At 36.1% G+C, this 20,183-nt stretch overlaps 1 protein-coding gene and 1 long non-coding RNA gene across 11 annotated transcripts in view; both read left to right on the forward strand.

Annotated features, from left to right (window-relative positions):
- The first annotated feature begins 486 nt into the window (after positions 1–486).
- The window catches only part of LOC132051778 (TNF receptor-associated factor homolog 1b-like), a 27,375-nt gene continuing 7,678 nt past the window's right edge, over positions 487–20,183 (forward strand). For 2 of the 10 annotated variants that reach the window (XM_059442981.1, XM_059442980.1), the window contains exons 1-8: positions 487–1,060; positions 2,810–2,963; positions 4,759–4,870; positions 5,568–5,656; positions 5,749–5,817; positions 5,900–6,029; positions 6,536–6,694; positions 7,209–7,320. In XM_059442981.1, coding sequence (XP_059298964.1) covers positions 2,831–2,963; positions 4,759–4,870; positions 5,568–5,656; positions 5,749–5,817; positions 5,900–6,029; positions 6,536–6,694; positions 7,209–7,320 — 804 coding nt within the window. In that variant the 5' untranslated portion in view covers positions 487–1,060; positions 2,810–2,830. Of the gene's footprint in view, positions 1,061–2,809; positions 2,964–3,746; positions 3,863–4,758; positions 4,871–5,567; positions 5,657–5,748; positions 5,818–5,899; positions 6,030–6,535; positions 6,695–7,208; positions 7,558–8,528; positions 8,642–20,183 lie in introns of those variants that run through there. The other 8 variants (XM_059442978.1, XM_059442982.1, XM_059442979.1 and 5 more) reach the window with 7 other exon arrangements.
- LOC132051780 (uncharacterized) lies at positions 9,195–11,455 on the forward strand. The gene is made up of 2 exons (XR_009413880.1): positions 9,195–9,620; positions 10,683–11,455. It is a non-coding gene; the product is annotated as an uncharacterized LOC132051780 (long non-coding RNA).

Genomic DNA, 20,183 nt, shown 5'->3' on the forward strand with positions numbered 1-20,183 from the left:
AAGGATATGAGAGTAGAACAGTGTAGTTAGTTGCATGTGTTTGAAGGTTTAAAGATTGGAAATGAGACTTAACGTAAAGAGCAGTGTCAAGCGAAGGTTGTGTGCCAGCAAGATGAGGGTGAATAGTGAGGTGGCGTAGGTAGTACGTGAGGTATTTTAGTTGTGAGAAAAGAAGTAGAAGAAAGAAGAACGTGATAAAAGAAACAGAAGAAAGAAGAACGTGAGAAAAGAAGAAGAAGACGACATAACATGTGAGGTATTTTAGTTATGGTATCTATCTATTATTAAAAAGAGGATAGTTTTATTGACAAAAATTAGTTAATTAGTTAAATATTAGTTATTGTATCTGAATTTTTTTTTTTTATATTTAATTATAACTTTTAAATATTCTATTTTAAATTGAAAAGTTACCATGAGAAAGAGGTTTTTACTGCATACAAAGGGGTTTCGGTCTATTTTTAATCGGAAGTTACTATTTGAAAGAAGAGCGAGACTAATGTACCCAAGAGAGGGAAAAGCAAGAGTAATCCAAGAAATACTTTCTCGTGGCTGTAATGCCAGTTTTTGTGTCCGGAGGTTTGGAGCCCGTTTGGATGGGCGGCTTTTGACTTATAAGCCAAAATCCACAAGTGAGGAATTCTAACTTATGGCTTTTGACTAATTTTTGTTATTTTGGCTTGAAAACAAGTTCTGAAAAACACTTTTTTATTTTGCACAAACACTACAAAAGTGCTTATAAGCTATTTTGGCTTAAAAGTACTTGACATAAGCCAATCAAAACAGGCTATTAGTATACACAACCAAGTCTTATATCTTTAATTTGCATTAATGAACTGTTACAAATGGCTGAGTTTTAGCACGGGCTAGAATCACTCTGTCCGACTGAGTAGGACAAGAATTGTTATAACATATATGTTGCACAATGGAGCACACGAGCCCCTTGATGTCTTTGAGGATAAGAAAGATGATCCACAACCCATTCAGAAAAGGATAGGCAAGATGCTTTGATAAGAAGTTTTTTGAAGTGGCTATGGAACTGGCGGGCTAAGGAGCTTTTCATGTATGACCATGGGTATTTATCTTTGGTGCAATTTTTTTTATTTCAATTTTAACTTTTTGCGAGATCATTTGTAGCTTCTGGTGCTATATAATGTAATTGCTCTCATTACCCTCTTATTGCTTAGCTTTTTGTTTTCTTCAGAGATTTCTTTATGGAGCTTGACCAATCAAAAACTGGTTATGCAGAAAATACTGAAATACATGCTACATACAAGCAAAACTAATTTTGAAAATCACTTTATTTTCATTTAATATCCTGAGAAGAATTCAACGGTTTGAGGCAGGGCGGTTCTTAATCCACACTCAAGTGGTTCAAAAATATAAATTAGTTAACAAACGAAGAAATCAAGGGGGTCAATATGTACTATATATATAAAAAATAATTTTAATATCAGATATACAAGCGTAATATTTCAGTCTACTCCTAGCCATCTCCGCCCCCGCTTTGAGGATGATACATTTTATCATGTATAGTTGCTTACTTTGTACTTCAAACATACGTGATACACTTTTTTTTACATTCAAACATAATAATACATTTCTATATTTAGAAATAACTTAACTTAAAATTTCTCCTTTTACCCTTAATAAAATAATGTGCAGCCACACAAATATATCTGACTTGTTTTACACCACAAGTTTCGAAAATTTTCTCTTGTTTCATAAACTTCGCGCCTAGTCAAACTATACCACATAAATAGGGACGGAGGGAGTATTGTAAGTATGAATTACTAAACTAGAGTATTGTAAGTATGAATTACTAAACTATGTTTCCAATTGAATATGTACTTGAATAAATAAATGAATAGTGGTATATATAATATTTTATTTATTTGCGTCTCTGTCCTGTTGCTTTGTCAACCTCTGAAAATCCCTCCTCACTTTCTCTTTAGCTGCCATTCCCCCATTCATACACCTCTCTCTCTTTTTTTCCCAATTCAGGTCCTTTTTCCCCCTTTATATAACGCTTCTGATTTTGTTGTTTTCATTACTTCCATATTTGCATTTAGGTTTAGGCTTCTTCTTAATGTGGATAATTTAGGAATTTCACTTTTTTTTATCCTTTTTGGATTGAGGGGTTTGTTTCTTCACTCGCTGTTTGGGGTTTTATCTCAATTGGGTTTTAACATGCAATTTATATTGATTGATTTAGAGCGTTTTTAATTCTTTGGAAAGCTGAATGGAAATAGGATTTATCAGAAGATATTTTTATTGTTGGTATTCAGTTTGAGGAGTTTTAGTGATGCGAATACCAATTTCCATAGAGGTTTGAAAATTGAACTTGGCATTTGCTAGAAGTTGACATTGTTAATGTTAATACAATGAGAGTGGCTACTTTTATTAGTAGATAATACAACTAAAAGACTTAATACATCGACAACCCCTCAAACTTATCAGCAAATTTCATTTAGACAATCGAACTACGGCTTATTCTAATTAAGCACCTGAACATGATAAAGTGTTTAGATTAGACACTTTCGGTTCAAATTTTGGAAAAGCTTTTGTGCGTGATCTCAAATGTCCATTACGTAGATAAGCTTGCTAGAAGTTAACTTTGTTAATGTTAATACAATGAGAGTGGCTGCTACTTCTGACTTAAAAAAAAAAAGTATGGATTGCAAGCTCTGTATATTGCAAATTGTTTTCCGCTTTCTGAATTGAATTCGGTATGAATTAAGAAGAAGTTTCGCGTTTTTGTGTAAAGATTAGTCAATTTGTAGAGGGGTTTAACATCTTTGTACTGAAACAGGTGAAGTTGGCTGAGTGTGAAATGGCTTCAAGTGCAAGTGAAGAGGCAGGAACTAGTGAACCATTGGCGGAACGGAGGTACTGTGAGCAGGTGGAAAATGGAACTCTATCAACATCACCTCCATATTGGGACAGTGATGACGACGATGATGGTGGTATGATGCTTCTCTTTTTTGATTTTTCGCCTACTTTCCTTAGATTTTCCTTTTTGATTCTTGACCTATGAGGAAGGAACTTTATGTTGTTCGATTGTACTCTCAGTGTTATCAAAGGCGTACTTAAGCCTTGAAGTGAGGCGAAAAACATGTTGAGCGCTTCGCCTCGCTTAATGTCGCTTCACTGTTGTCATCAAAAGCTATACTTCTTGCCAATGGGTGTCTCCTGAAGAGGCGACACTAATTGATTTTTCACTTTATCGTCATTTTTTGCAATTTCTTTGTCCATATATTTGTTATTCATGGTTACTATTATTAGTCTTGAACTAAACATATATATTTGTATTTTTTCTCCATTTGCGCCCTTTTTCAAAAAAGCCCACGCTTTATTTGCATTTAAAGCCCCAACGGATCTTAGAGCTATTTTGCGCTTTTGATACGACCGGGTATGTTGTTGTTGTTGATATGACCGGGTACTCTTTGTTTCGCTCTCTTGAATTGTGGCTTTATCGTTTCCTTTAAGATGCATTTGTGGGAAATGAGATTGTCAGCTGTTCTGCGAATGCTTCCTTTTTATGCTGAGAGCTCATAGGCTTCTAGGAGACTCACTTGATTGTGATAAGCTGGAATTTGCATCGAATAGTAGTTGACAAAAACCTTTCCTGGTGATTGGGCCGTGGCAACCTGTTTCTTTTTTGGTAACCATGTGGCACAAGTCTCTTTTTTATTTCTACTTCGGCCTTTGTTCACGAGGAGATTCCAAAATTCGAGCTTTCCTTACAGATTCTGGTTATCAAGCTTATCTGGCAAGAATCTGGTGATCTAAATATCTCTGCAACTCTTTGGCAGATTCTCCAAAGATTCACTAAAAACAAATTCTGTGAAAGCAAAAAATCCATGTATGGTACCAACTAATTGGGACAAATATTTTGTATTATTATTGACTTGTATGTTAATGTGGGGATACATGTAAGATTTAGAGAATCTCTTCATTTAGAGCTCCTATTTTTTCTTTTTTCCTCTCTCTTTTTCTTTAAGTAACGGCAGTGTCCGGGCCAGCTCTTAATTTAAAAGACAAATTATTTAGTATTCGAACGAAATGGGTCCAAATAAAGTATAATGAATATAGAGGATTCATATAGCTAAACCCAGTTAATTTGGGATTGAAGCATCATAATTGATTGATTTTACCGTAAGTTCTTCAGCTATCATTTTGGTGACTATTTACTTTATATATATATTTCCAAAAAAAGAAAACTCAAGTTAGTTTCTCGACTCTGCGTTTTAACAGATTTGGTAAAGTGTTAACTGTGAAGTGCTACTGTTAGTGTTACAGTAGAATATTATAGGTTTCGAGTTTTAAAATAAGATATTGTCCCACAATGGCCTAATATTATGTGTATTGTTTTAACACCTATAATAGGTGTATATTTTATTCATTAAATCATGAATTTATCACTGTATCTCTTCTGTTCTCTTATTTTCTACACAATAAGTAATTTGCAAAATAGCGTGTTTTTTTGAACCTATTAGATATGCTTGAAATATACCTGATAACTCCCACACGCAAAGATATGGTCCTTTCTCATGCATGCACTTTCAAAATTGGAATATGTGGAACATAGGTTCATTTTAGTATTGTGAGCCTCTAACTTGCAGAGAGACAACTACCTGTTTCTCGTCTGAAGTTTCTTCCTTATACTTCACCAGTTTTCTACTTCTGCACTATTTTATGGTGCCTTATTTAAAGCCCTTCACTTTATTTATTTTCTTAACCTTTTCTATTGTGTCTCAGCGCCTAAACCGTCTGAGCTATATGGAAAATATACCTGGAAGATTGATAAGTTTTCACAAATTAACAAGAGAGAAGTTCGGAGTAATGCTTTTGAGATTGGCGGCTACAAATGGTATCATATCTTTGGGAAGAACTATTTTGTGAAATATATTTGTGCAGTTGGGTCTATGATCTCATCTTTTAATTGCTTAGAAGGTGATACTGAATGAGCCAGATGTGTTTCCATGCAATGTGTATTAATTTAGAAAAAACATGCATCTGCTGCTGATCTATGTTTATGGCATTTAACTGTTAGTTGACTAAAATCTTTTATGTTTACGTCTTTATTATGTTGGATGTACGCTACGTGGTCATAGGACCGCTTAGTCTTTATCCCTTAAGGCCAAGGGGAGATGTAACGGTTGTGTTCCTCCGCATCATCTTTTCCAACCTATTGTAAATGAATAAACCAATGAAGTAAATTGTTAAGTTCCTCTTGAGCTGTGACGACATAGATGAATGATTCAGCATTCCCCCACACTTCCCCATCTCTTTGTTGAAACAAAAATAATTTTTAGTGCTGACTAGCACGCGCTTGTTATCCTAATATAAAGTAAAACATGTAGGCTTGTCTTTGTGACAATTATCTTGGGAGTCTGGGCTGTGATCCATTTTCCTACCGTTGTAATGTTTAGTCAACGTTGCCAGGGGGCAGGGAATAACAGTAGCATCAGTTGTATTATTTTATGCTTGTTTGTCCTATTGAGATCATCAATTTATAAATTAAGAAGTTACTAATAAAAGGTCTCTGATCCAACTGTTTGTGGCAGGTACATTTTGATTTATCCTCAGGGATGTGATGTCTGCAATCATCTCTCTTTGTTTCTTTGTGTGGCTAATCATGACAAGCTTCTTCCAGGTATGGTAATGCTGATAGTGTTTGTCCCAACTATTTTGAAAAATGATGCTTTGGCTAAAGCTGATGTTTCCCCCTTGTTTTGGTAATAACAGGCTGGAGTCATTTTGCTCAATTTACTATAGCTGTGGTTAACAAAGATCCAAAGAAGTCCAAGTATTCAGGTGAGTTTATTAGACATTGCTTGTGTGATGGACTACTTGGTTCCCTCCTGTCACATTAATATGCTGTTACAAATTTCTGCAGATACATTGCACCGTTTCTGGAAGAAAGAGCATGATTGGGGGTGGAAAAAATTTATGGAGCTTTCCAAAGTTGTAGATGGATTTATTGATGCTGATACCCTCATAATCAAAGCTCAAATTCAAGTTATCAGGTCTATCACAACTCTTTCCTTTATATAGTTTTGTTTTCCCATTAAATGAATAAATGGGGGATCTATTCATGATAGGAATTTTACATTGTTTTGCCTCTAGCACCTTTTTTGATGTATATCTAATGGGTGTCATTTTAGACATCGGTTTCAACATCGACAAGATGACTTTTGACGGGTACCCTTACTGCCTAGTGTTAAGTATGAATCAGATAGTAACTTAGACTAATGTAGACCTAGGAGACAATATCTTTAGTTTGGAAGCCTCTATTTATTTTAATTTCCCAGTTTAACTTTTCTAATCAGCTTGTGGATGTCCAGTCCTGTTCTCTTTATTCTTTTCTCTGAGCATAAAATTTTCATATTAAAAATTTGCTGTCTTCTTACGTATTTAGTCTTGAGCTCATAAGCTGCCCACTCATGCTTTTATGGTTCCCAAACAGTGATTATCAGATTCTACGGAGATCTTTGTGATGCTAACCATTTTGACCTATGTTTGTTATTTGTAGGGAGAGAGTAGAGCGTCCCTTCCATTGCCTCGATTGTCAATATCGGAGAGAGCTGGTTAGGGTGTATTTAACGAACGTTGAGCAAATTTGCCGCCGTTTTGTGGAAGAGCGACGAGCAAAGCTTGGAAAATTAATAGAGGATAAATCTAGGTGGTCGAGGTAGGATGTGAATTTTCTTAACTGTTTGCCATGTTTTGGAGAGTATTTGTGTGACAGTCCTCTAGCTTCTATTTCTATGTTTTTTCTCTGTGGTATTTAGCATGTTACTGGTGGCTACTGACACATACTCACATTTAGATATATGTTGAATAAGGTTTTTGTTGCCCGCAAGGGTGGCTCAGTTGGTTGAGCATGGGGCTTCCATAATGGAGGTCTCAGATTCGAAACCCCTTCCTATAACAGCAGGGGATTTGCCTTCTGGGTCGGGCTCGTCGCACGGGGCTTGCCTAGTGCGAGTTATCTCTCCTGTGTGGTTTGCGAGCTATTGCACTGGAGCGGGGTTTACCCTGTGCGCCCCCGAAGGGTAGCGGCAGCGGGTTCCCTTGTAAAAAAAAATTAGGTTTTTGTTCCCCTTGTCTTCTGTCAGGCACTGCCTAATGTCATTTATGTTCTGAATTGTGTAATTCTCAACTCTCCACGAAAAACTGACTGCTTATTTATCATGGAATTTCAGTTTCTGTGCTTTTTGGATGGGAATAGACAAAAATTCTAGACGCCACATGTCCAGGGAGAAACCAGATCGGATTTTGAAAATGGTGGTCAAGAACTTCTTCATAGAAAAAGAGGTTACATCTACTCTTGTGATGGACTCGTTGTACACTGGACTTAAAGCTCTGGTAGGCCAGACTAAGGGACAGACAGGTAGAGGGAAATATTTAGATGCAGAGGAACAAACAGTTCCTATTGTTTCCATGGAGAAAGACATGTTTGTCTTGGTGGATGATGTCTTGCTTTTGCTTGAGAGGGCTGTTTTGGAGCCGTTGCCTCCTAAGGATGAGAAAGGTCCTCAGAACCGTACAAAGGTGAGTTACACATTGCATTCATGAAACTCTGGAAATATGTCCAACAATCATAGCCCTTATAAAAAAATGTCTAAAAATTATAGTGTTAATTGCGTCACTTACTGTTTGGTTCTTTTTGGCATGTAAAGCTCAAATGAGTGAGAACGTGATTGCGTTGCTAATCAATGAAGGTCAATATTAGACTTCTGAATTCCTTGGTTTTCTTCGTTGCTAGTTGACTGATTCTATTTATCATGTTTCATGTTTGATTCAGATTTCTTGTTATAGCTTTTCTTAGATAAAGAATGATCTTTAATTTCTTTGGTTTGTGAAGTACATATACCCTGTTATTTACATGTAATGTTGTTAGTATGCTTCAGTATCTTTCTTTAGTTGTATACGATCATTTAGTCTGATGGCTCATCCCGTTTGGATGCATATTGAACTGATTTCTTTGATGGTCTACTGGGTGTCAGGAAAAATGAGCTTGATCTTTTGGCTTGTCATGTGTAAATACTATCAACTGGTTATATAACAAATATGATAATTCTGATTGAACTATGCCTGAATGTGGATGATATCCTACTGTATTGTTTTCCATTGTCAAGGAATTTTGTATTTCAGAACTAAGTCTATGGGCTATTATAAGTGAAAGAACTGTATTACATGTTTCGGAGTTGGTAGCATATCCTCAAAGCCTAATTTAGTCAGAATTTTGATGTTTTTTGGTGTAATATTCTGCTCCCCCTTCTCACAGAAAAAAAAAAGAAAAAGAGCGATAGTAAGAAGAAGAAGAAAAGAGAGACAACAAAAGGAAAAAGAACAGATACATAAATATACGTTTTTTCTTGTTCTCCATACTTGTATCATGGCTTGAGAGCATTCTGGCGAGCTTTTATTAAACTTTCCTGTTCCAGAGCTTGAGCAGGATGGCACTCCATCCATACTCGGTATAGTCATTTACTTATCTTACCATTACTCTTTCATTTCAGTATGGCACTTCTGGAGAGGGCACAAACAGAAATTCCGTTCAGCAGGATGACAGGCGCTTAACTGAACTAGGTCGGCGAACTCTTGAAATATTTGTCCTCGCACATATTTTCAGGTAAACGTTTCTAATCAGTTATTCACCTTTTCTTTGTGATTTAACTGTGAGTCGATGCCGAAATTATTGTCCAGATCTTTGTGGATCTGCAAATAAACTGCGTCAAATCTGGTTTGAACCTATACCAGAGGCCATCTGGACCTCTAGGACCTCTTTCCTATCCACTAGAAGTAGACGCTTTTCATTCTGATGTTTTTATTCGTATTTTAACTTTTTGTATGTGAAAGAATTTTGGAATTATATATTCACTGATGTACTTAAAAATACAAAATGAACTAAATTTGATTTAATTGATAGATTAAAATATTTAGAATAAATAGATATAGGGTGGATATCGGGAATATTTTTAACATCTCTAATTCAAAACTGAACATGAAACTTTGATTTCATTCGGCTCCTTTATGGAGATGAGTCAATTTATAGATCTTGTTGTGAACAAAATCCGAAAAAAAAAGAAAAGAAAGAGTTCTAGCCAAAACTAGGGATCACAACGGGGAGGGGCGGATGCGAGGCAGGTCTGGATTTATGCGGGGGCGGTGGGGTCTGGATTTATGCGGGTGCGGTGCGGGTTGAAACTTCTTTTAAGAATTTAGTGCGGGTTGCGGGTTTCCTCCCTTTACATTTTGAAACTGACACTTTTTGGAAGAAAAATTGCTCAAGTCTGCTGCTGAGATTGAAACTGAACATACCTTGTTCTTATTTAGGAAGAAATATTCGGCCCAGAAATAATTTCAAATTTCAATGCTAAATTGGATATGTTTCAAACAATTTAATTTGCAAAATCAAGTAGAAAACAATTAAAGTTCAATAGTTGCTAGTAATGTGTAGAATGACATGACCTGCAATTCCCATTTAAATGTTTCCATCTTTTTGAATAAAATAGCGCTAACGTAATTGGCCCAAAAAAGTGTTCTTTGGAATTATAGATTCTTGGGGGTTGCAGAAATCAGTGCACAGATTAAAAAAGAAAACCTCTTTGGTTAGTTCTAATTTCTGCATTGCTCTAAACTTGAGCCAATAATCTTGACTAATTTCTACAATTAGTTGACAGTAATTACTTTCTGGTTCTTGTGAAAGTATGATAAGGATAAGACTCTGCAGTATTCACTAGTTTAAAAAAACGGGGGGCAGTGTGGCGGGTGTATGCGGGTATGGACGCAGGGCGGGTTTACGCGGGTGAAGAAGCTGAGCGGGGCGGGGCGGGGGGCGGGCGGGTTGGGTGGTAATGTTGTGGGTTAAGATAGAACCCGCACTGCACCCGCGCAGTTGTCATCCCTACCCATAACATCTATGGCAGCTTTTGGTCTGAATACAGATAAAACAAATAGCAAAAGGGGAGGGGTTGCTCATGTTTTCTGATGTAAACTCAGATTGCATTGAATCTTACTATGCATGTATGGATCTTCATATCATAATACTCTGTTTCAATTATGTGAACCTATTTCCTTATTAGTCCCTACCAAAATGACCTCTTTCTATATTTGGAAACAATATACCTTTATCCAATGATTTATAGCTACACAAAATATATGTGACTCATTTAAAACTACAAGTTTAAAAGTATTCTTTTCTTTCTTAAACTCTATTCCTAGTCAAATAGGTTTACATAAATTGAAACGGAGGGAGTAATAGATTGTTGTGATGGATTATTAGTTTTCCCAGCAGCAGAGGCTGACACCTCTTGCATTATTAACTGCACTTCTGCATCAGCGCAGGGTGATGTTTGTTTCTTTTCTTTTTCTTTTTTGAAGTAAGTGGTATTAATCAAAGGCATCAAGAAGATGCAAAAATTACAAGATATGGCATTTTAGCTTACAAAAAATGACTGGCTGGCTGTGCAAAAACTATCTAAGCCATAGCTAATGAGTTAGTAAAATCCAAAAGCTGTGCTGCATTAACAACAGGAACATCAAAGGGGTGATGTTGTTTGTTTCTACTAGAGACAAGTTATTAGTTCTGCTGCTTCCTTTAGCTAGTGGTACTTTATTAGTGACTACAGCTTTTGGTAGTTAATAATCACTTGATTGTTTACATTCTGCAGTAAAATAGAGGTTGCATATCAGGAAGCTGTTGCATAAAGAGGCAAGAGGAACTCATCTGTGAAGAGGAGGCTGCTCGGTTGGCTGAAACTGAGCAGAAAGCTAAACGAGCATCTGAGAAGGAAAAGAACTCAAAGAAAAAGCAGGAATTGATTTACATTCTGTTTAATTACAAAAATTACATGAAGAATCAGACATATTGTTTATACAATTAATCAGCACATCTGAAAGTGATGCTACTAGGTCCATTTTTGTGTCTGAAGGCTCAGATGCTACTAGGTTCGTGATAGACATACTTATTGACAAAAGAGCGAGACTAACGTACCCAAGAGAGGGAAAAGCAAGAGTAACCCAAGAAATAATTTCTCGTGGCTATATTGCCAGTTTTTGTGACTGGAGGTTTAGTATACACAACCTTATATCTTTAATTTGCATTAATGACCTGTTACAGATGGCTGAGTTTTAGCACGGGCTAAAATCACTCTCTCCGACTGAGTAGGACAAAAATTGTTAAAATGTATATATGTTGCACAATGGAGCACACGAGCCCCTTGATGTCTCTGAGATAAAAAAGATGATCCACTACCCATTCAGAAAAGGATAAGCAAGATGCTTTGATAAGAAATTTTTTGAAGTGGCTCTGGAAATGCCGGACTAAGGAGCTTTTCATGTATGACCATGGATATTTATCTTTGGTGCAATTTTTTTTAATTCAATTTTAACTTTTTGCAAGGTCCTTTGTAGCTTCTGGTGCTATATAATGTAATTTCTCTCATCACCCTCTTATTGCTTAGTTTTTCGTTTTCTTCAGAGATTTCTTTATGGATCTTGACCAATCAAAAACTGGTTGTGCAGAAAATACTGAAATGCATGCTACTTACAAGCAAAACTAATTTTGAAAATCACTTTATTTTCATTTAATATCCTGAGAAGATTCAACGCTTTGAGGACAGGTACATTTTATCATGTATAGTTGCTTACTTTGTACTTCAGTGTAAACAGAAACGGAATATTCGAAAAGCAAAGGATAAGGAGAAGGACGAAAAACCTGATGTTATGGAGCAAGATAAAACTGAAGTAGATGGTCCCGTTGGTGAAGGAAATGAGTACATTACCGAGGTGCCAGAACAAGTACTTGGAAAACCAGATTCACCGGGAGGTTCACGCCAGTCGTCTGAGGTCGAAGGTGCTATAGTTTGTAGTGGAGATAGAAAAATTAATGCTGAGATTGGTGGTGGGAGTGTTAGTAGGGAAGTAATGTTGGCTAGCTTATTGTTTCTAAGGAAGAGGTTGGATGATCAAAGACAAATTGTAATGAATTTGATCAGCTTTTTCCATGGGGAACAAAATAGTGTGGAAGTGACAGGAAAGACAATTTTATTGAGGTGATTGATAAGCTGAGAAATGAAGTGGAAAATGAGAAGAAGAAAAATTCTGCTTTGCAGCTCGAGATGGAGTTTCTGAAGTTTCAATATTCAAATGCGTAGTAGTATATTGTATATGTATTGTATACTTGTATTCCTGGGAATTTTAGTTTTTGAAGCTTTTGATAAGTTGTTGGACTGATATGAGCTTAAATGGAGCGACATGGACAACAAGAGTTCTTATAGCAGATCCAACTTACTTGAGATTGAGATGTAGTTATTGTTGTAAGCTTCTGATATGTTTTTCTGCTACATAAAGGCTTATTGACTAATCAAAGTTAAAACGACAACACGGTTATCTTTTGTTAGGAGTTGGAAAAAAGGAAGTTATATGTGTAGCACTTTCTTGTCTTCATAGCAAAATGCTCGTGCCCTGCTCTTTATAATCATTTAATGAAATGATGAAAGAGGACTCTGTAGATGAATAAAGAGTTGAGTAACTTATTGAATATTTTTGGTTCCTTTGGCTACTTACCAAGTAACTAATGTTAAGTTAATCAAATAAATTTTGTAAAACTAATGGAGCTATTTCAGAAGTTGGGTTTGATTATACTAATCCAACTGATAGTTATCCCACATAGATAATGTGGAGACATAGAGGCCAGAAATGGGGGCTACAAAAGTCGATAACAAAAGCACAGAGAAGTATACTTGTTCAGGTCAATGCCCTACAATTCTTGGTCAAAATTTTAACTGTATCTTAGCAAGTCTTTTTGCATCATTCAATTTTTTTTTAGGATGATCAAAGTTATTGAATTTTGTCGGTGGGCTGACACCAGTTATGAGAATTGCAGGTATATTTTGTTAGGAGATGAAAAAAAAGAATTTGTTAGGAGATGAAAAACGGAAGTTATAAGTGCAGCATTTTCTTGTCTTGATAGCAAAATGCAGCATTTTCTTGCCTTGATAGCAAAATGCTCGTGACCTGACCTTGGTAATTGGTATAAGCATTTGATGAAATGAAAGAAATCTGTATAGTTGGTATAATCATTTGCTGAAATGAAAGAACAATAGATGAATAAAGAGTTGAGTAACTTATGAAATATTTAGGTTAGACCTTTAGCTAACGTGTTGAACATCAATTTATTGTGTACACCATTTTGACCAATAAGGGTTTTTTTTTTTTTTGGTAAATAAAAGATTTTCATTACCAAACTAGATAGACAGTACAAACCGAGAAACAGGCTGAGTATTGGACATTGCCCCAGTACTTCAGCCACTCTACCATATTCTAATACTACCTATACTATTACATAGAGCACCATACACTTTCTAGTCATCCCTCCACCTATGCAAGCCACCTACCTAGGATAGAAGTTATGCTTGGTTAGCCATTGAGCAGTTGTGGTCCTCATATTTCCCCTGAAGTGTATTTCTTGAATAATCTTCCTTACCAAGTTATCAAAAGGTTGTTTCTTGTTCTGAAAACATCTCAGGTTGCGTTCCTTCCAGATATGATCTACAGCAGCAGCAAGGGCCAGCATCCTATAAACCTCATATCGAGCAGTCCTCCCCTTTGCCTGTTAAGCAGCTAGTGCAAGTTCAGCTTCCCAGTGTAAACTATTCCTTTGTATCCCCTGCCAAGTCAAAAGTTTTTGCCAGACTTGATTAGAATACCCACACTCAAAGAACATATGAGAGTGAGATTCATCCACTTGTTCGCATAACGGGCACACTGTATCATTTGTGATGCCCCATTTCTTTAGTCTATCTCTTGTATATAAGTTGCCATATGCAGCTAACCTGAGCATGAAGATCCATCTGGGCAGTCCCATATTGTTTCAAACTAGTCTCCTCTATTCAACCTTTGGGAATTCACCTCTTAGTCTTTGGTAGAACTGTTTTGTAGGAAACCTTATCATTTGCTTGAGTTCATGAATTGTATAACCAGTTGCAACCACATATTTACTTGCCTTCAATATTTTTTGCATGATCCATGATGCCTGTTTTTGGTATATCCTCTAGCATGTTCCTTCTCTTCCCATAGTAACAATGAAGCCATCTAATCCATAGTTTGTCCTTCTTCTGACAAATATTCCAGAAGAGCTTGCTGATAGCTACTTTGTTCCAAGTGCTGATATCCAAGATGTTTAACCCTCCAGCAGTTTGAGGTTGGCACACCCTACTCTATGCTAGAAGGGCCTTTTTTGATAGCTCTGCTCCACCAGTCCATAAAAAACTTCTACAAGTAGCCTCTATGGTTTTGATCACTTTCTTCGGCAGAACAAACACTTGAGCCCAAAAAACCTGAATAGAGAATTATACTGCTTTTATTAACTTAGCTCGTCCAAAGATATGATAGGAATTTAGTGGTCCAAGTCTTGATCCTATTAAGGATCTTGTCTAGTAAGGGCTGGCACTGACCATAAGACACTCTCTTGGTGCTTAAGGGAACACCCAGGTACCTTATAGGAAGCATACCCTTTCAGGAATGCTAGTAGTTCCAAAATCTCATTTTCTGCTTCACTGGACATGCCCCTAAAATATACTGAGCTTTTAGCTGCATTTGCAATCAGCCCTGAAGTCTTTGAGAAGCATTGAAATTGGGCGAGTAACAACTGAACAGAGCTAACATCCCCTCTACAGAACAACAATAGATCATCAAAGAAACCCAAGGTGTATCAAGTTCAGTCTAGCACATTTTGGGTGGAAGTTGAAGTTGGGATTTTTACCAAGCTACTTCAGGAGTCTACTCAAATATTCCATCACCATGACAAATAAGAAAGGAGACATAGAGTCCCCTTGTCTTAACCCTTTCCTTGCTTCAAATGGTGTTGTTGGTTTCCCATTAATAATGATTGAATAATATACTGTCCTAAGGCAGGCCATTATCCATTTCACAAAGGTACTGGGAAAATTGAGTCCAACAAGAACTTGTTCTATAAACACCCACTCAACATAATCATACGCATTTTGCATATGAATTTTAAGCATACATCTTGGGGAGAGGTTCTTCCTACCATATCCTTTTACTAATTCATGACTCAGCAGTATATTATCAGTGATGATCCTTCCTGGTACAAAAGCAGCTTGGCTTTGGTCTATCAGGCAATGCATAACATGTTGTAGCCTTCTTGTAATCACTTTAGAAATAAGCTTATATAGCATAGTACAACAAGAAATAGGTCTGAATTCCTTGATAGAGTTAGGAGATTGTACCTTGGGGATCAGAGTGACAGTAGTGCAATTAATAGCCTTAAACATCCAGTTGAACTGGAAAAAGCGTTGTACTGCTTCAGTGACTTCATCACCAATAATGGGCCATGCCTTCTTGAAAAAGTAAGCATTGAACCCATCACACCCTAGGGATTTTGAATCATCTATATCCCTTAAAGCATTTTGGACTTCTTCTTTTGTTACATTTGCAATGAGGGATAATTGTTGATCTCGGTTTAACACTGGTCCATCAGCTATGACAGTTGGATTGATAGCAGGCAAAGCATCAGCATTAGTACCCAGCAGTCGCTTGTAGAAGCCAATAATCTCATCCTCTAACTCATTATCAGAGTGAATGACATCACCCCTATCATTGGTCAGTCTCTTGATTGTGTTTTGAGCAATTCTGTTCTTGAGGTAGGCATGAAAATAAGCTGAGTTAGTATCTCCAAGTGACAGCCATTTAACTCTAGATTTCTGCTTGAGTATACTTTCTTCAACTAATATCCATTTTTCCAGTGAGAGCTTGAGATCCTTTTTAGTTGCATACAGGTCTGGATCATCATAGCAGTCCCTTAGTTTCTCCTGGATCTCACTTAATTGTTGTCTGGAGTCTTGAATCCTTTGCTCAACATTAGAGAATTCATAGGTGTTCAATTTCTTCATTTTTTCCTTCATTAGCTTGAGCTTATTCCAAATACTTGAGTATCCCACACCTGTTTTACTACCTCTATAAACCTCTGATGGGTGGTTAGATGATTTTAGAATCTGAATGGTTTGCCCCCTCTTCTCTGATCACTAGTAAAGGTAATACTAATCATGGAGTGGTCGGAGAAATATGGATCAAAAGAGCTTCAGCATCTAAATATGGCCATCTACTCATCCAAGTATGATTGACTAGGGCTCTATCAATCCTACTATGGACATGAGAATTGGTTCATGTATAGAATCCACCAGCAGTCTTCAGTACTGTTAGATTAGTGCATTCCAACAGGTTTTCAAAATCAGCAATTTCTGCATTTGAATGGGACTGCCTCCTCTTCTATCATCAGTGTGCAAAACAAAGATTAAAATCTCCCATCACCACCCATCGCAACTGTATACCAGGTTCTAAGTTTTGGATGTCCTACCACATGCTCTTTCTATCATTAATAGTATGAAGCCCATAGACTGCAGTAAATTCAAATCTTATATCACTATTTATTTTTTGGACACAACCGTGCACAAGCTGACTGGTGGTGTTAGTCACATGAACATCTACTTCCTCGCTGTCCCAGACAAGCCAAATTCTTCCCCTTCCATTTGAGGTGTAATTACACTGCCAACTCCAGTTTGGAAATACCTTCCTGATAATGTCTGGTGCTTTATTTTCAGTTACTCTATGCTCAGTAATGGTTAATACTACTATCTTTTCCTTCTTTATTATCCTACTCATCTCCTTATGTTTATGAAGCTTATTAAACCCCCTTACATTCCATGAAGCAATTTTCATTTGGAAGAAATGTGTGGGTCAGGAGGTTCCCCCCCCCCCCCCACCACTTGTACTACCTTGGCTCCTTCCGTACTAGATTAAATGCAGCTTCAAACACTTGCTGAAAGGTATTATCCTTTAGAGGTGTGTAGCCATTACTGGTTTCCACAACAGATTCACTTTTTTCGGTACTTCACTTTTTTCACTTTCTGTACCAGTTGTTGCCATTATCGTGCAAGAACTGCTTATATTGCTTTTGTGGTTGCTTTTTCTATTTGATTTCCATAGTCAATAAATTGATCAAAGGTCTATCCGTTCCAACCCTCATCCATTTCTATTAATACCTGATGTGGCGTGATTTTACCTTTCTGTTTTTAAACATTTATGTTATCCATACCCCCAGAGGCAAAGTGTGGAAAACAAGCCTTTGTTCAGTGTTCACCTGTTTTGCCTTGCCATTATCGGGTGTGGAAAACAAGCAAAAAACTACTTATCTTTACCTTGTCGAATCGCTTATTCTTCTTCACGTGAGCGCTTTAACAAATTTCGGTTGCTTTTGTGGTTGCTTTTTCTATTGGTTCACTTGGCATATATGTCCTACTTGACAGCAAACAGGGCAATATTGTGGCCACCATTCATAGTCAATAAATTGATCAAAGGTCTATCTCTTGTTTTGCTTAGTCAAGTATTCGTTTTAATTAATCCGATGTTAGCTAACCACTAAGACTTGCCCATTTATTCCCGGTTTAAACTTGGAAGAGATATCCATTTCTATTAATACCCGAGCATATGAGATTCTCTCCATCTTTGATGTACAATCATCAGCACACAACGGGTTACCAATACCACTAGACAACCTACTAAGAGAGTCTGGTCTCCAATAAAACATATCCATAAGAGATTAAGATTAATTCAACATAAACATCATGAAGTACATTCAGATTTGGAAACATATCCACTCTCCTAATCGCCTATATATTGGTATAATCTTACTCATTCTAATGTAATTTCATTACCGGTCTCCAATAACTTAAAATTTGCAAACATCACTCATGGTATAGTCTTCAATCAACGGTTTACTATTAATCATATGAGGCCCCGACATCATCACCTGATTTCTATCACTACAGTTCTGAAATTTGATCACAAAATAACCATCGTTATGGTAATAGATGATGGGTTTAGTTTCAAACGACCATTGACTAGCAAGGAAACGACTCACAGCCCCAATAGTTGGGGAATCTCCAACTACATAAAGAATCATTGCTGCTTGCCAGATTTCTGCCCCTTTTGTCACTTCAGCTTTATCAAATTGAATCAATTTAATCCCATCTTTGATTACTGGAGCAATGAATTTCAATGGCATACCTTTTGAGGCAGGTTTTGTCCCAAAGAAATAGATCCGCCCAAGGTTTCGTCGGTACCGATTCAGTTTGTGGCATAGTTGCCTGATTGAGTTCCAATGGCCGTTGAGTGGTGGTTGTTACTTGTGGATCTGGTCTCGTTGGTGGTGGGTCTGGCTCTACTGTGACTCCCTTCGACACAGTTGTTGTCCTTTGTGGGGTTACACCTTTCGTCACCATCAAATTTGGTGGTGTTATCGTCACCCCTAGACTAGCTAGTTCAACCTGAGCTTCTTCCATTGTAATAACTCCAGAACTTATAGAAACAAGCCTCTTTGCAGTCGCAGCTGGTACTATCTTACTCGTCACCTGCTTCCCTACATTCATCTTGACCACTTGAATATCCTCCTGAATGTCCTGCATCTTCTTTGGCCGGCCTCGCGCCATATCGGCGGCGGCGAACGTAGTTGAACTACTATCGTACGCCTATTTAGGGATTCTTTATCGTGCGCCGCTAGAGAGAGAAAGTTCACCTTTTACTATTAGAAAGTTCACCTTTTACTTGACCAGTAAGGGTTTAAAACTTTGACAGTTCAATTATGATTAATCTTTAATTATATCAATAACTCACCAAATTGTTAATCTTTACACATGCTTGACATGTTACATAAACGTGGGGAAACTTTTGACACTCTAGAGAGGATAATAAATGACTGTTCTTCCTTTAAAATATTTCTTGAACCAATTAACTCTGGATTGATTCCTCCAAAGTAATATAAGTGATGATAGTTAGTACTTCACATAATTTTTAGGGCCTGTTTGGAAAGCCAACAGGTAATTGGAATTGGGTGTAATTACACAATTTAGCATGTTTGTTTGACCATGTAATTACACAGTTAGGTGGGAATTGGATGTAATTATAGGTAATTACACTCTCCAATTGTCGGGGCTGAGAATTGGGTGTAATTACACTATGTAGTTACATAGTTACTTTTTAGCTTATTTCTTTTTTATTTCATTTTAATTTCATTTCCTTTTTAATTTATTTTTTTATTTCTGTTATTTAATTTATTTTTTATTTTATTTTAATTTCTTTGCTTTTCTAATTTATTTTTTATTTTTACTTTATAATTATTTTTATTTTTTAAAGTATTTTGTTTTATATTATTTATATTTAATTTCCTTTCTCCTCATTCCCAATCTTCTTGTGGTTCCATGTAGTTGCTCATATCTTTTTATTTTTTTATTTTATTCATTTAGCATAACCGTGTATTATTCTAATTTTTGAAACTACATCTCTTAATATTAGAAATAATGAGTCATTAACAAACTTGACATATAAGGTGTGACGTTATTAAAGTAGAATTTCGTTGTGAATGTGGTTATAAACTTATATTTTTCCTTTCTTATGAATTATAGGAGTATTTACTTATGTTACGTTGGAACTTACTTATGTAATATTGGAATTTGACATAAGAGTATTATGTTAAATTTTTTTCCTTTGGATTTTGAATTTAGGTTATATTTTCGACTTCAATTAGTTGCTTTAGTACTATTGACTTGTTATTTCACATTGATTGTTGTTTATTTTTAAAATTGATAGAATTTTTGTTAAACATTTGAATAATGTTGTGGCATTATATTTATAAATATTCTTTTTTTCGTCAAACATCCAATCCCATGATATTCTCACAAAAAAAGTATGCTTTTAAGTTTTATAATCAATTAAAATTAAAATATTATTAATTTGAAATTATATATCAACTTTTACAATATTAGTTACAAATATATGATTATTTATTAACATATTTTCATGAAATAATGTGTTATTAAATAGCTAATTTAATATCATTTATAAAGGCACATATTTTTTAAATATTAATTTTAATTTTTTTATAATTAAATTTTATTTTTAAATTAAACTAACCGTAATTATACTTGTGCAACTAAATAAAGACGCTTGTAATTACACTGTAATTACATTATGACAAACAAACAGGTCGTTGTAATTATAATGTCATGTAATTACTAGACTGTGTAATTACTAGGGTAGTAATTACACAAATTCCAATTACCAGGTGGCTTTCCAAACAGACCGTTAATGAAAAG

The sequence above is a fragment of the Lycium ferocissimum genome, chromosome 4, assembly GCF_029784015.1.
Source record: "Lycium ferocissimum isolate CSIRO_LF1 chromosome 4, AGI_CSIRO_Lferr_CH_V1, whole genome shotgun sequence".
In the NCBI taxonomy this organism is placed as follows: domain Eukaryota; kingdom Viridiplantae; phylum Streptophyta; class Magnoliopsida; order Solanales; family Solanaceae; genus Lycium; species Lycium ferocissimum.